Here is a 15,619-nt window from a genome sequence, read left to right as displayed (position 1 = left end):
AAGAGAGAGAAAAGAAGAGAAAGCAAATAAAAAGGAAACTGAATTCAAATAGGGGGTGATCAAGGAGTCTAGATTTCTTGGTGGTGACAGGTAAAGAGATACCCAACAAGAACCAGTAATTAAAGAAAAATACACACAAACAAATCAACAAATAACACAAATCCATCATTACACACACAAAACGCATTGGAAACAAACTTTTTTATTGGTAACAGGAAACGAACTATGATGCCCACTAATCGCCTGACTTGATTCTGATAGTTTTTAATTTTTTTATTTAATACTTGGTCTGACATTAATGGTGTATATATTACATTTTTTGTCGGAGAGGGAAGAGCAACTGTGTGTGTGTGTGTGTGTGTGTGTGTGTGTGTGTGTGTGTGTGTGTGTGTGTGTGTGTGTGAGTGTACGTTTCAAACACACTCCATTTCACCTAATAATACACCACTTCTAAGCAGGTCACTGAGAACTCTAACATGCGAAGCGGCATTTTGTCGTCCCCGAGACAAAAGAAAGAAAAGAAGCTGAGAAAGGAGGTCAAAGGAAGAAAGAAAGGCTAATGAAGTTAAGTTATAAACAGTCGATATCCTCCACTACTCCCATAACCTCATACCCCCACCCCCACTCACACCCCTCCCTTCACCCACAAACCCTCTACCCCCTTCCCTCCCCAATCACCCACAGATACCCTCACGGCCCTCTCCCTACCCCGCGACCAGTGACCCACATCCGCCGGTTTTACGACGAAAGTGACGGTTTTCACGACACAACCGCCATATGGGGACTTTAAAGGAGGTTTACATAGATTTACATAGATGGTCAGACTACACAGACCCGATCCTCTGGTCCTGACTCGGTGGTATGTCCCTAAATCTATGTTATATGGCGTGAAATGGCCATAAGACGTTAACGAATACGAAGAAGAGGAAAGGTGGCGATCCAGTTTGTTCTGAAATGGATTCCTCACCGCTGTGCTGGACTAAGAAATCAACTAGCTAATTAACGGGGAGCATACGTTAGGAGGCATGTAGCTTCACTCACCCGCAGCCTCCACTCCCGACTGGCCCCTCCGAGCAAGCCTCCAGGCATCCTCCCTTCCCAACTCAAGCCCCTCTACGAAAGGTGGGAGTTTATTCCAGTCTCGTGCAAAAACATTGGTGAAAAAGAAGTAGATGAAGCCACTCGGAAGCAACGCAGAGGGAGGTATGATTTTTTTTTTTCTTTAGACGTCTTTTTACTGTAGAATAAAAATCGATCAGTTTCTCTTAGAGGCGGCGTCGCTCAAGAAAGGACATTTTATTTTTTTTACAGGAAAGAAAGCAGCTCAAGGGCAAAAATAATTAACTAACGAAACAAATAAATAAAAATCCCACTAATCACTGCTCCTATAAAGAAAGAAGAGAGGAACAGCCAAAAGAGAGGTCAATTTAGGATGGAGAGGTGTCTTGATACTCCCCTCTTGAAATTCTCAGACAAAACAGACTTTCCTCAGTTGGGTTTGTTGCGCAAGGAAGAGATCATCGACAGAAAGACCTGAAATTTGTGACTGAAAATATCGTCACCTTCGTAAACAAACCGCCTACGTCATTATTTTCTACTTTTCAGGAAACCAAAATAGAACTGTCATCATCTCATTTGGCTTAAGTTTTAGACAGAAATGAAAAGGCCAATTCTAGAACACTCGAGCCTTGAATGATGAAGGCAACTATACAAAAATGGGTGTCACATGATGAAAAATTGATGAAGAGAAAAACCTGGAAATCGCTGAAGAATGACTTAGACAATTATTTTATGAGGGTGACGATATATTCCCTTGCATTTCTTGTTAATTCACTTCAGTCCTCGGGAAAATTCTTCATATTATTTCTTCCTCCCTCCTGCCTTCTTTATCTCGCTCTTCACGCCCTCCCTTCCTGTCACTCCTCACCTTGCCTTCCCTTCCCTGCCCTCTTCTTCCCCCTCTTCGTCTGTCACACTCGACCAAGGGTGGCACACACACACACACACACACACACACACACACACACACACACACACACACACACACACACACACAGACTTTTATCATGGTTAGGCAAGACTATAGCGCGTTCATGTATCTGTTCATCTTTTTATTATACCTCTGCATCCGTTATTTATATGCCCATTACAATTCTATACCCATACCCATTGCTAGCTTAAATATATGTGCAATGAAAGCGACGAATGACTTCAGATTTATGGCACCGTGCATGCAGATGAGTGATTAGCCTCCGACCTAGAAGAATTATCATATACATATTAATGAATAAATCGAAAAACCAATAGGAGAGTAATAAAAAAGACACTCTCCTTCCTCCAGCAGTAGAAAAGAAAGACAGCGAAAGAGGAGGGAGAAGGAAAGGTGCCAAAATCTGAAGGAAGTGGAGGAGGGAGAGAGGGAGAGAGGGAGGGAGGGAGACAGGAACCAGACAGGAGGGAAACGGGAGGAGGGAGGAGGACAGGACCTGAAGAGTGGCAGTGGATGGGAGGAGGGACAGAAGGAAGGGAGGGAGGGTTAGGAGGAGGAGCCTGGAGACTGGAGACTGAGACTTTAAAAAGAGGGAGGGAGGCAGAAAGAGAGAAGTCCCAAGGGAGGTGATGAGAGATCTGAGGAGAGGAGAAAGGAGGAAGAGACGAAGGACCTGATGGAAAGAAGGGAGGGAGAGAGGAAGGAAGGGAGGGAGGGAGGGGGGGAGGGAAGGAGCTGGGGAGGATCCGGGGGAAGACAAGGATTTGAAATTGGGGAGTGAGAGAGGCAAGTAAAGAGAATCCAAAAGTGGGGAAGGGAGGAAGAAGGGGAGGAGGAGGAGGAGGGGAAGAAGGAGAGAAGGAGGAGGGGGAAGCTGTGAGAAGCAGGGAAGGAGGATTAGAAGATGATGAGGAAAAGAGAGAGAGAGAGAGAGAGAGAGAGAGAGAGAGAGAGAGAGAGAGAGAGAGAGAGAGAGAGAGAGAGAGAGAGAGAGAGAGAGAGAGAGAGAGAGAGAGAGAGAGAGAGAGAGAGAGAGAGAGAGAGAGAGAGAGAGACCGTACTGCAAACGAGCATTAGCATCACCAACGGAAGCGCCTTACATGTTCTTGACCTCCATCCAAAAGGTCATGACTGCCATTCCCTTCAAGGTCAAGGGTGACACACTTCCGGGAAGGTAATATTGAACTAAGCTACCCTAAGACTGGCGTATGCACGAGGGAATTAAGTCATTTGCTACTGTGTATGTGTGGGTGTGGGGTTGTGGGGGTAGGGGGCGATGGAAGGAGGGTGTGGGTGTGGTTGTGGGTGTGTTGTTATGACATGTTTGTAGTGACTGATATTTCTATTGAGGTTACCATTACTTCCTTTGGTTGCTTGTAAACAATTAATACGTGTTTGCAGAAAAGTAAGAAGTAAAATTTAAAAACTGTCAAAAAAATGGATCTTTATATATTCTGATCAAAATGTCGATGACCACAGGGATTTCATAACTATCTATGGTAACCTTAGAATACACCAGATTGAGTAGACGAGGTTGCAGTCAGTCTGTGTTCTGAAATGGACATAGCCTTGGCTGGGGGAAGATGCCAAGTTAGTTTTGCCAAGAAGGCGACGTCCCAGCCCGGTGCGGGGATGAGCCGCCTAATGCCGTGCAAATTACGGAAGAAACGTCTTGCAATCTGGTCTGAGGGAAATTTACCCGAGTTCCATCGACAACAAAGGATGGGGGTGGGGGGTGGGGGGAGAGGCGTGGGATGGCGGCCGCAGGTGTGAAGCGACGGGATGAGTGACACCACGCGGGCAGAGGCAGAGGGGAGGGTATGCGGCGAGGCGACACAAATATCGGGCTTCTGGGCTGAGTAGACACTTAAATATCGGGAAAGGCGGCTGTAAGTCATTTACCCGTGTGCTTTGAGCGGTAATTCAAGATTAGTTATATCAAATTAAGCAGACAGCAATTTCGAGCTTTATTATATTATCTTGTAGTGAAGGAAGATGAGCACTAAGACCACGCGCAGCTATAGCGTATGCTCCAAACTTTATTTTATCAAAGTTTAAACAAGCCCTTTATGTTCTCTTCACAGGAGTAGCGCTTAGCGGGTGTTTTTATTGTTGTTGTTGTTGCTGTTGTTGTTTCCGTTTCTGCCAGAGATTTTTTTTTTTTTTGTTTTTTTTTTTTTTTTGTTTGTTTTTTTTTTACGTCTTGACCTATTGCGCCGGTAGGCTTCTTCCCGGTGGATCCTGATGGTCGGTCCAAGGCTTCTTCCCGGTGGGTCCTGATGGTCGGCCCAGCCCGTTCTGGCGCAGGCGAGTGTTTATAGTGGCGCCATCTTGCATTGGCTCATGCTGCCCTCCCGGAGCTCATCTTTAATCCTAGAATCTAGAGTCCGGGTTGATAGATGGTCTTCTGGATAGCATGTGGGTAGTTTTAAGCCACTCGGCGGCGGCTGAAAAATTCCAGCTTGGTGGCACCGGTCGGGAATTGAACTCGCGTCCTCCTGAACGCGGAACCGTCTTGCTATCTGTTCAGCCACCGCCTACCCTGAGATGCTTCCTTTATTGTAAAAAAAAAAAAGAGTACACCAAACTAAAACCTTGATAAGCTTACAATATGCCCTTCAGAGCCTGGTAACTTATCCTCCTGGTGCTGGTTCTCAAACATTTAGGAGCCCCACGCACCCATATTTATTGAGGCTTTCGTAGAGGTTGTGTATGCTATTTCCATGGGAGATAGTTTTATGAGCCTAGTGATATTTTGGCAAGGCTTCTTCACCATGAACGTAAAAAAATATTCATGAGAGCCCGACTAATATTCTTTGTGGCCTTTGGAAATATTTGTTGAAAGTCGATAGTGTCTGAGAATAGAAGCCCTGGTGCAGGTTCTGTCTGGCCGCAGCTCGCCTGACTGTTCTATCCACGGTTTCCAAGAAGCAAATTAGCCGCACAAGCATGGCCCTAACAGAGGCCCGGGCCGTGAGACGAGACAGTGAGGGGTAGGCGGGATTCCGGGGTTAAACGGAGCTATTAGTGGAGGAAGGGGGGGAAGAAGGGGAACGAGGGACAGATTGTTTCGGATTCAGGAGGTCAACGACACCAACCGTACCTGAAAATTATATACCTTGATCAGGAGGTTTTCCACGACGTTCTCCTCTGACAGTATCATTCGCCTGACTGTTCAGTCGAAAAACTATTATGTGTCAAGTTGTTCTTTAGATTAAAAAATATAAAAAATTAAAATGTTGGTCTTATTAGGAAGCCATATCTCAGTAAATTTTAATAGCTCGAAAGTGGGAAAAGCAAGTGTCAATTTGTTCTTTGCCTTGAAAAAAAATACTCGTCTTGGTGGGAAGCGATATCTCTGTATAGGTATTAAAGTAAGTCAAATAACTCATCATAATTATTTAAAGTAGCATGAGGTCTATAGTGCTATGAATATGAACTTCGTCGTCTAATAAAATGAAATTAATTCTGAAATCAAGAGAACAGATTTTAGCCCCAAGATTATTCTGTAACACATTAACAAAAGGGAGGACAAATTAATGTTAAGTTCAATAATATGTAAGTCAACATTATCTCCAGGTTCCCTTAAATAAGCTTCATATATTTCTTTTAACCAGATAACAAGAGTTTGGGATAACTACTATTTAGTTTCCTTGTTTACTATCTTCCTCCATGTTAATAAATAATAGCCTACTTATAAGAAAGCCTAAACAGAAGATTTTATGTATGAATAAGCTTTCTTCTATCAATAAAAGTCTTGTAAATATGAAAGCTTTATAATAACAACTGAAAGGTGGTCTTGTAAAACGATGCCAAAGGTAACTAGGCTATTCATCATACTCTAGGGGTGCTATTCTATATGTATGTTTTTTGGGGGGCGAACTAGGCTATATAGTAATCGTCTTTTACATGACCCTATTCTCGTATTTCATAGTGTCAAATCCTACTAGGCTACTATTTTTATATACTAATCATGCTTTAGGGGTGCTGTTTTATGTGTATTATTTTCTTGCGAACTGCCAACACTTTTTTCATGACCTTCTTATCGTATTTCTTATTCTGTCAGACATTTGGATCCCATCTTCAAGTAAAACTGTCTATTTATAATATTCCTCTTGTCCTAAATTCTCTTTTTGGTGTGTCGGGAATACATATTTCGTGATGTAGTATTTCCGTTGTTTAATTCTAATTAGTATTACACTGAGTTTAGTAATAATAATGATAATACTAAATATACAAGAGAAATCAGCTCATATTATTACCGTGAAAGAAGTCTTGGTGAATACTGAAGGCCTATACAGTGAAGCAGCATCGGAGCAGTGAAACACATCCACACAACACACTGTAAAGGGTTCAACAATAATAACGATGATAATAGTAATTTTAAAGGAGAAATCAGGACATAATTTTACCGTGAAAGGAGTCTTGGTGAAAATATGAAAGCCTAGTCAAGTCGAATAGAAGCAGAAAATAACGTGGTATTTCAATCTTGCTCCTTAGATCTATTGCAGAGAGTAAAGGTTAAAGAGAATCAGCTCATAATTATACCGTGAAAGGAGTCTTGGTGAAAAATGAAAGCCTAGTTAAGTCGAATAGAAGCAGAAGATAACGTGGTATTTCAATCTTGCTCCTTAGATATATTGCAGAGAGTAAAGGTTAAAGAGAATCACCTCATAATTTTACCGTGAAAGGAGTCTTGGTGAAAAATGAAAGCCTAGTCAAGTCGAATAGAAGCAGAAAATAACGTGGTATTTTAATTTCGCTCCTTAGATCTATTGCAGAGAGAATTAAAGAGAATCACCTCATAATTTTACCGTGAAAGGAGTCTTGGTAAAAAATGAAAGCCTAGTTAAGTCGAATAGAAGCAGAAAATAACGTGGTATTTTAATTTCGCTCCTTAGATCTATTGAATAGAGTAAAGGTTAAAGAGAATCACCTCATAATTTTACCGTGAAAGGTGTCTTGGTGAAAAATGGAAGCATAGTAAAGTCGAATAGAAGCAGAAAATAACGTGGTATTTCAATCTTGCTCCTTAGATCTATTGCAGAGAGTAAAGGTTAAAGAGAATCACCTCATAATTTTACCGTGAAAGGTGTCTTGGTGAAAAATGGAAGCATAGTAAAGTCGAATAGAAGCAGAAAATAACGTGGTATTTCAATCTTGCTCCTTAGATCTATTGCAGAGAGTAAAGGTTAAAGAGAATCACCTCATAATTTTACCGTGAAAGGAGTCTTGGTGAAAAATGAAAGCCTAGTTAAGTCGAATAGAAGCAGAAAATAACGTGGTATTTTAATTTCGCTCCTTAGATCTATTGCAGAGAGTAAAGGTTAAAGAGAATCACCTCATAATTTTACCGTGAAAGGAGTCTTGGTGAAAAATGAAAGCCTAGTCAAGTCGAATAGAAGCAGAAAATAACGTGGTATTTTAATTTCGCTCCTTAGATTTATTGCAGAGAGTAAAAGTAGTAAAAGAGAATCAGCTCATAATCTTACCGTGAATGGCGTCCTCCAGTGAATAAATGAAGCCTCGCGAAGCAGCGCAGAGGCAGTGATCGACACCCACACACCACAACGTAAATTAGTCAACTGTGCCACGAGCAGCGGTGCCAGATTATCGTATTCTCCACATTGTATTTATCATTTTTAAGCCTCAAACTCTCATACCTAAAAAAATAACGAAAGACTATTAAAGTTAGCGTTAAAACTGTTATTTATTGATGTTTGTTTGTTTGTTTTTGCTATAGATATCAGTAAGAAACTACGAAATTGCAATACGGTGTGTACGATAATTTGGCAACGCTGGCCACGAGTCTCCCGTCCATTGAATGTATAATTATATTATCTACGTCACTTATTATTCATTGCGTCAGCTAAGCAATTTGGGTCATTACATATCACTTCACAAGCAAGGTCTATAGTAGAAGCATTAGTATCGTCAACGGTCATTATTACAGTTATTATTATTACTATTATTCTCGCTCGTCAGTTTAGTAATGTTATGTGGTGTTTATGAATTAATTTATATACGTATACCCATTATTGTATGCCATTATTATTAGTGTCATTATTGTTATTGAAGTTGATGGTTCCCCGCTAGTCAGTTTCCTTTTGTCAGTGTGTGAGTCGTGATGTCGGTCGAAGAGGCGGCAATGGAGAAGGTGTTTGCATATTCTTTTCCAATTTTGTGCTTCATTCAAGGGTAAGATGAGGACGTATATGTGTTTGTTATCTTTAGTGGACGTTTAATGAATTGGAAATGTTAAACTGAGAAGCTACAGTCTTGTCGAACACCGTTAAAATGAACCTTCAATAATTATAAATCCTTAAATAATTACCTATACGTAGGAGTCAATTTACATTCTTCTGTTTATCATCAGTACTGCGCTAATTTTATAATCACTACATTGATCATGCCTTCTTTAAATTTAGTCTCCCAATATATGAAAACAAATATTCTTCAGTTTTTTCATAAGTATACTGGTAACTTTAAAATCACTGCAATGAGGATACCATTAGCCTGAGACAGATACAATAATAGGCTAAACCACGTGCTTCAACAATAGTTATATTAGCTACCAAGGCAAATGTTAAAACAAATAAGTGAAATCTAAATAATACAATACTACGCCATGTGCTTGAAATAGTAGGCTACACTTCGGGCTTCAGCAATAGTAAAAGAACATTACAAATAATAAAAAATAATAATATCTTCCTTATTAAAAGCATCATACTTTGTCCAGATATAAGCAGTCTCAAAATTAGTAGGCTACCCTCTTCAATAATCCCTACAAATATTTAATTAAATAAGTAAATACAATGCAATGGCCTACACTTGAGAAAGCTATATCGTAGGCTACAGCTCGTCCTTCACCTATATTATAATACAACATGACGTGCTCATAATATGGAATGGATAATATTTATAATTCAGCTAATGGGGTAAAGTGTTTTGCAGCCTGTAAGAGGGGATGATCCGGCTTTTTAGGCTACCAGTGTGTGACAGCAAACTGGTTATTTCGACTCCTTTTTTTTTCTTTTAGAATGTGTCAATATGGTTTATATGTTACACTAGGGTTTACACAGCCCTCAACCCTACTTAAGAGTAATATAGCTTTTATCAGGGAAGAGGAGACGAAAGGGGAGGAGGAGGAAGGGGAGAAAAAAAGATAGAGGAGGAGGAGAGGATGAATCTTGGAATAAAGGGAAAAAAAGGTGATTATGAGGAGGAACGAAAAGAGAACAGGAGGAATCTTGGAATCAAAGGAAAAAAGAGGAAGAGGAGGAGGAGGAGGGAGAAAAGAGGAAGGGGTTCGAGAAGATAGGCATAAATTAGTTAAAAAAAAAAGAGGAATAAATGCATGAGAGAGAGAGAGAGAGAGAGAGAGAGAGAGAGAGAGAGAGAGAGAGAGAGAGAGAGAGTACCAAGGGCAAATAAGATCTCAAGGAAAGCGTTAGGGTTTACAAATAGAAAAAATAGTGGGCAATCACCAGCTTTTACTTTTGTTAATAATTTTGTGATCGCTGTTTTTGTATTATTTGGGGGGGGGGGCGGGGAAGGTGGGGAGATTTTTGACTTAGAGCGTAAATGATGTAAACAGATAGGTAGAGAGATATATTGTGCTCATTGTGTGACATTCAACGTTGTATGTAGCTAGCTGTTTTATGTGTATGTACTACCTCTTGAAAAAAAAAACAGGTGTTCTTTTTGCATCGCGTGTAAATAATAACTACTACCAAGACGATTGTAATTATTTATTCATTTATTCTCCATTATTTATTTTTGTTTCTTTTATGTTTACTAATTTATTCTGTTTTATTTATTATTCTGTTATTGTATTTTTTTTCTTTACGTTCATTCGTTTATTCAATCACTCAATCATTCTTTCATTCCCTCGCTCTTCTATTCATCCTTTAACTTCTTATCATCCACTCACCATTCATTCTCCTTTTTTTATTTCCTTCCTCTTTTACTAGTATATTTGGTTTTATTTATCCTTTACTTTATCCATGCAATTTATCTGTGCTATTTTTTTCTTTTATTAACTAATCCATTCGTTTAGTCTATCCATTATTCAATCAGTCTTTTATTCCTTCGTTCATCTATTCATTCGTAAACCCATTCACTCACTCAATCATCTATCCATTCACTCACTGATAAACCAATCACCAAAGGAAAAATGGAAAAAAAAAGTGTTGATTAAAAAAAATAATAATATCCTGAGGCACAATAGCTGGTTTCCGGGAATCTAGTTAAGCCAGCACCGCTTCGCACGGCCGCTCGAGCTGAGAACCAACGGCTAAGTGAAAAAGGGAAGTCATTGGGGCGGAACGGGCTCCCTTATTGACCGACTGATTGGGGTTCACAGCCGCTGGAAAATTGGTTGACTTCTTATGCTACGGAGAAGGGGAAGGGAGGGAAGGAGGAGGGAGGAGGATAAATAGAAGAGATTCAGCCCTCGAAACTACGATCCCCGCCGTTTTTCAAGTAAATATTAGTAGGTATACAGAGATGTGTTACGTAGATTAGGTAGACAAACAGAGGTAAAATTGGGGACATAAGAGGAAAGGGATGATGCGGGATAAATAAAAGAAAAGCTGCCGCTGAAACTACCTCCACTATTGTTTCTCAAGTAAATATTATTAGATGTGTAGTTATATAGAAAGGTGTTATATACGTACATAGATTAGATAGACAAATAGAGGTAAAGTTGGGGACATAAGAGGGAATAGGAGGACAAAGAATGAATAGAAGAAAACACTCTGAAGCAATCACCACCGTTTTTCAAGTAAATATCAGTACTTGCGTAGTTATACAGAGAAGTGTTACGCAGATTAGGGAGACAAATAAAGGTAAAGTTGGGGAAATAAAGGTTAACGAACAACTGAGCTATGGATTGAAAGGGGTATTTCTAAGATATCGTTGATGGAAATGGGAGTTTTTGCCAATAGAAGTATATAAAAAAAGTTAAGGTAAAAACCGTTTAATGAGTGAGCTATGGATTGAAAAGAGTATTTCTTAGATGTCGTTGATGGAAATGGGAGTTTTTGCCAATAGAAGAAGAAAAAGTTAAAGTAAAAATCGGTTAATGAGTGAGCTATGGATTGAAAAGAGTATTTCTTAGATGTCGTTGATGGAAATGGGAGTTTTTGCCAATAGAAGAAGAAAAAGTTAAAGTAAAAATCGGTTAATGAGTGAGCATGGATTGAAAGGAGTATTTCTAAGATGTCGCTGATGGAAATGGGAGTTTTTGCCAATAGAAGAAGAAAAAGTTAAAGTAAAAATCGGTTAATGAGTGAGCATGGATTGAAAGGAGTATTTCTAAGATGTCGCTGATGGAAATGGGAGTTTTTGCTAATTGAAGTAGAAATAAAAATTGCCTCTTGTTATGATAGGCAACTCTCGATATGTCTTGAGTGCAGGTAATGTTCTCGGAAGAATGAGGCACTCTGTCCTTTAGTTACTCATTCAATAGCAGTGTTGGCCTACTAAAACGTCGAGGAGTAGAGTTTTAAGCATTTCAGGGTAGTTTTATAATTCTCCTGATAGTCTGACCCTCTTCTGTACCATGAACCTAAAAAAGCACTCGTTACAACCCGAGGAGGAGGAGTTTTAAGCATTTCCAGGGGTAGTTTTATGATTCTCCTGATAGTCTGACCCTTCTTCTGTACCACGAACCTAAAAAAGCACTCGTTACAACCCCGAGGAGTAGGAGTTTTAAGCATTTCCAGGGGCAGTTTTATGATTCTCCTGATAGTCTGACCATTCTTCTGTACCATGAACCTAAAAAAGCACTCGTTACAACCCCGAGGAGTAGAGTTTTAAGCATTTCCAGGGGTAGTTTTATAATTCTCCTGATAGTCTGACCCTTCTTCTGTACCACGAACCTAAAAAAGCACTCGTTACAACCCCGAGGAGTAGGAGTTTTAAGCATTTCCAGGGGTAGTTTTATGATTCTCCTGATAGTCTGACCATTTTTCTGTACCATGAACCTAAAAAAGCACTCGTTACAACCCGATTAATCTCCTTTTCGGCCTTTGGAAATAGTTGATGTGAGGGATGGAAGCGTCTGATGATACCGACCTCAACCTTCAAGTCCGCCCCTCTCCATCCCTTCCCCCGAGCGGCTGGGATGGACGGCCTGTTTTATAACCCCCATCACGGGTCCGGCGCGCCCCGGCCATCGACGAGCTGTCTATGGGGGTTGTAAAAATGTTCACCAATGTGCCGGGCGACGCAGATCCTTGGGCGGCGGGACAGAGGGGAGGCTGGGAGAGCTTTCGCCAAAGAAACTAAAATATCAGTACGTTTAAGTTTTTACAACCAAAAAGGCGAAGGTACTCACTGCCATGACTCACCTTTCATTAACTCAGTCTTTTAATTAGAACTTATGTAAATTGATAGATAGACAGATAGGTAGATAGATAGATAGATAAATAAATGGATGGATAATAGATAGATATAATTTTTCACATATGTGCCGGGTGACGCAGTTCCTTGGGCAGCGGGACAGAAGGGGAGAGCTCTCGCGAAAAAAAAAAAATCATACCGTTATATTTTTCACGAGCTAAAAAGTAGAGGTGCTCCCTGTGATGATGGCTAGGATCAACTCAGTTTTTTAATGGAAAGGTGGATTTCGCGGATTGATGGGCTTTGTACACAATATAAACTTGAACAACGGATATGGATGTATAGCTAGATACATAAAAAAAGAAAGAGATAGATAGCTAGACACAGATAGATGGATAGATAGAGACTAAGATAGATAGACAGATAGATGGTAGCAGTAACAGTAGCAGCAGAAGGAGTAACGGTAGCAAAAGAAATAGAAGAAGCACACAAAGAGAGAGAGAGAGAGAGAGAGAGAGAGAGAGAGAGAGAGAGAGAGAGAGAAAGGAGATCGAATGACGAGAGAACATGACAAAAAGTGAAACAGGACACGACGCGAAGAAAGAAACAACAGCTCAGCGAAACACGGAGGGTAGAGGTACGCAGGAGCTCTTTATTAAGTAAGGCTGGGTAGGTAGGTCACAGGGCGGGTACACGCGTCTCCATTAAGTGTAAAGGAGTCGGTGAACTTTTTTTCTTCCTTTTTCTCTTTCTTTCCCTTTTCCATTTTCCCACTTGATAAATGACATTGCATTTGGGATCTTTTTTTTTTCCGTATTTTCTGCCTTTTTCTGTTATTTCCGCGTTTTTCTATATTTTTCTGTATTTTCTTTATATTTTCTGTATTTTTTAAGTATATGATAACTTTTTTTTTCTTACTTTTTTATATGTAACCCATCCTTCCTCTACCTCCATTTCCCATAAAGTAAAGAAAAAAGTAAAGCTCTAACTCCCTATTAAGCATCTATTACATTTTATTATTGTGATTTCTATTAATACCCTTTTTTTATGTCACCCTTTTTAATATAATCCTTCCTCTGCCTCCATCTCTCCATCTTCCATTATAAAGAAACGCAATTAGTACAGTTCTCATTCACTATAATAAACATCTGTGGCATATTAAGAAAGGGGAAGAGGGTTTGTTGTTTATTTCGTTTATTCATTTATTTATTTATTTTGATAAGGCAAATGGACGTCAAGAATGTAGCAGAGTCAGTGTGTGTTTCATTCCCGCGTTCTCCTCTATTTCTATTTTTCATGGTTGTCCTTTGACCCTTCACGGCTAACCTCTGACCTCTGGCTTGACCTCTGCCTCTTATTTAACTTCCAACTCTTAATATTTAACTCCAGCGCTGACCTCTGCCCTTGACACTTTATTCTTGCCTCCGCGGTATGACCCTTGACATCTTGCTAATTCTGATGGCACGCTATTCCGTTTGACCTTCGGCAGTCACGTGTTTTAATTTTTATTTATATATTTTCTTTAAACAACAATTAAGCGCTCGTTCAAATAATTTCCTTTTAATTTTATGCCTTTGGTTTTATTTTCATATATCTTTGTTTATGTATGTGTGTCGATTTTTTTTATTTGCTATGTGTATCCCTGTTGCCCGAATTATGTATGATCCGTCAGGAGTATCCATTAGGTAATTTCAAATATTTGTATAATCATGGCTAGTCGACGTTCTGATCAGCAAGCATTAACGATAACTGTCCGATGTTGACTGTTCTGGGAAATTACACACACACACACACACACACACACACACACACACACACACACACACACACAAACACACGCACACACCAACAGTAACACTACATGCTCCTCACTCTGACCTTCCCTTCTGCGTCGACTTAGGAGGCGAAGGAGGATCTAAATATAACTTGTTCGGATCGGAGCAATTAAACAACAATCTGTCTAAATTTCTAGTCAGGCCTTCATGGAGGATTTGAAGTGGGGGAGGGAGAGGGAGGCAGGAGGGAGTAAGTGTTCGTGGAGATGACTGGCTGAGAGGGAAGTGCAGACCTACCTTTACCTTGCTCGTGAAATATAAGGTTACAATCGCCCTTAAGCCTGTGGTGGGTGAATTAACCTGTGAAGCAAATGGCAGACGTTATGAAGGAAGTAAAGAAACCAAACTTCTGCTAGTAATTTATCCTTCCCAACGTGCATGATTCAGTAGGAGTCACGGAGGGGGGGGTAAAGCAGCCCTCTCATTCTTGTCTTGGGGTGAGAGAGAAGCCTCCTCGTCATCAATGCAGGATCGGTACATCACTGAACACGATCTCGGAGGGCGCCGTATACTGCTCGAACACTATCAGCTGAAAAAAAAGAGACGAAAGAATGTTACTATTAATTTCCCCAACCTTGCAAACTTGGTACAACGTTCTCTTCACTCTAAAAGGCCCACATACTCACACATTTCGGAGCTCACACACTCACATTTGATAAGCCATTCGTAGAGGTTGTTGAGGGGTATTATTTCCATGAGGGGGTAGTTTTATGAACCTGGTGATAGTTTGACAAGGCCTCTGCACCGTGAACGTGAAATAAAAACTCATGAGAACCCGACTACTAGTTAACTCATTTCTGGACTTTGAAAATATTTATTGTGGGAACCGAAACCGTTTGAGAACACGGGTCTTTAAGGGTGATGGAATATGCTCTTTACGTTGCTCTGAATTCCTGCCTTGCCAATATTTAGAGAGTTAGAGAAAGAGCAAGCATTTAGGAATAAACACACCCATCTGAAAATGTGTGTACGTTAACTCTTCCATCCGTTTTACATCGACTAGCGAGGCAAACGTCCGTCCGTGATCGTTATGCGCTCGTGGCGGCGGCTTAGTGAGAGGGGGAGGAGGAGGACCACGTGGGTAAAGACCTTCCCCGGCGCTGCTCTGAAGGGCTTAATGGAACTCTCCTTTTTATTGCCAGATGATGAGATGCAGCTTGACGGAATGGAAGATATACGGAATGCTGTTGATGCTAATGAACTTCTAAAGCTTTTGATGGCACGAAGTAGTGGTAATCAAGTGTCACAAAGGAACGAAAGGAGGCTCTGTATGGCACTAAAGGAACGGTTGGGAAAAAAGGAATAAATGGAAAGAGGGTCACAGAGGAACACTAAAGAAATTACTACAAGGGAGCCATAAACGAGGAATATTATGACGTACCACCATCAGAGAGAGAGAGAGAGAGAGAGAGAGAGAGAGAGAGAGAGAGGAAGCGAAAAAGTGAAA

At 40.4% G+C, this 15,619-nt stretch overlaps 1 protein-coding gene across 1 annotated transcript in view; it reads right to left on the bottom strand.

Moving 5' to 3' along the window:
* Window positions 1-14,519: 14,519 nt before the first annotated feature.
* The window catches only part of LOC127005649 (beta-galactosidase-1-like protein 2), a 56,026-nt gene continuing 54,926 nt past the window's right edge, over window positions 14,520-15,619 (bottom strand). The window contains exon 14 of the mRNA XM_050874698.1: window positions 14,520-14,701. Coding sequence (XP_050730655.1) covers window positions 14,633-14,701 — 69 coding nt within the window. The 3' untranslated portion in view covers window positions 14,520-14,632. The remainder of the gene's footprint in view (window positions 14,702-15,619) is intronic.

Source organism: Eriocheir sinensis, chromosome 3 (assembly GCF_024679095.1).
Source record: "Eriocheir sinensis breed Jianghai 21 chromosome 3, ASM2467909v1, whole genome shotgun sequence".
Taxonomy (NCBI): Eukaryota; Metazoa; Arthropoda; class Malacostraca; order Decapoda; family Varunidae; genus Eriocheir; species Eriocheir sinensis.
This window is presented reverse-complemented; position numbering and strand designations above follow the sequence as displayed.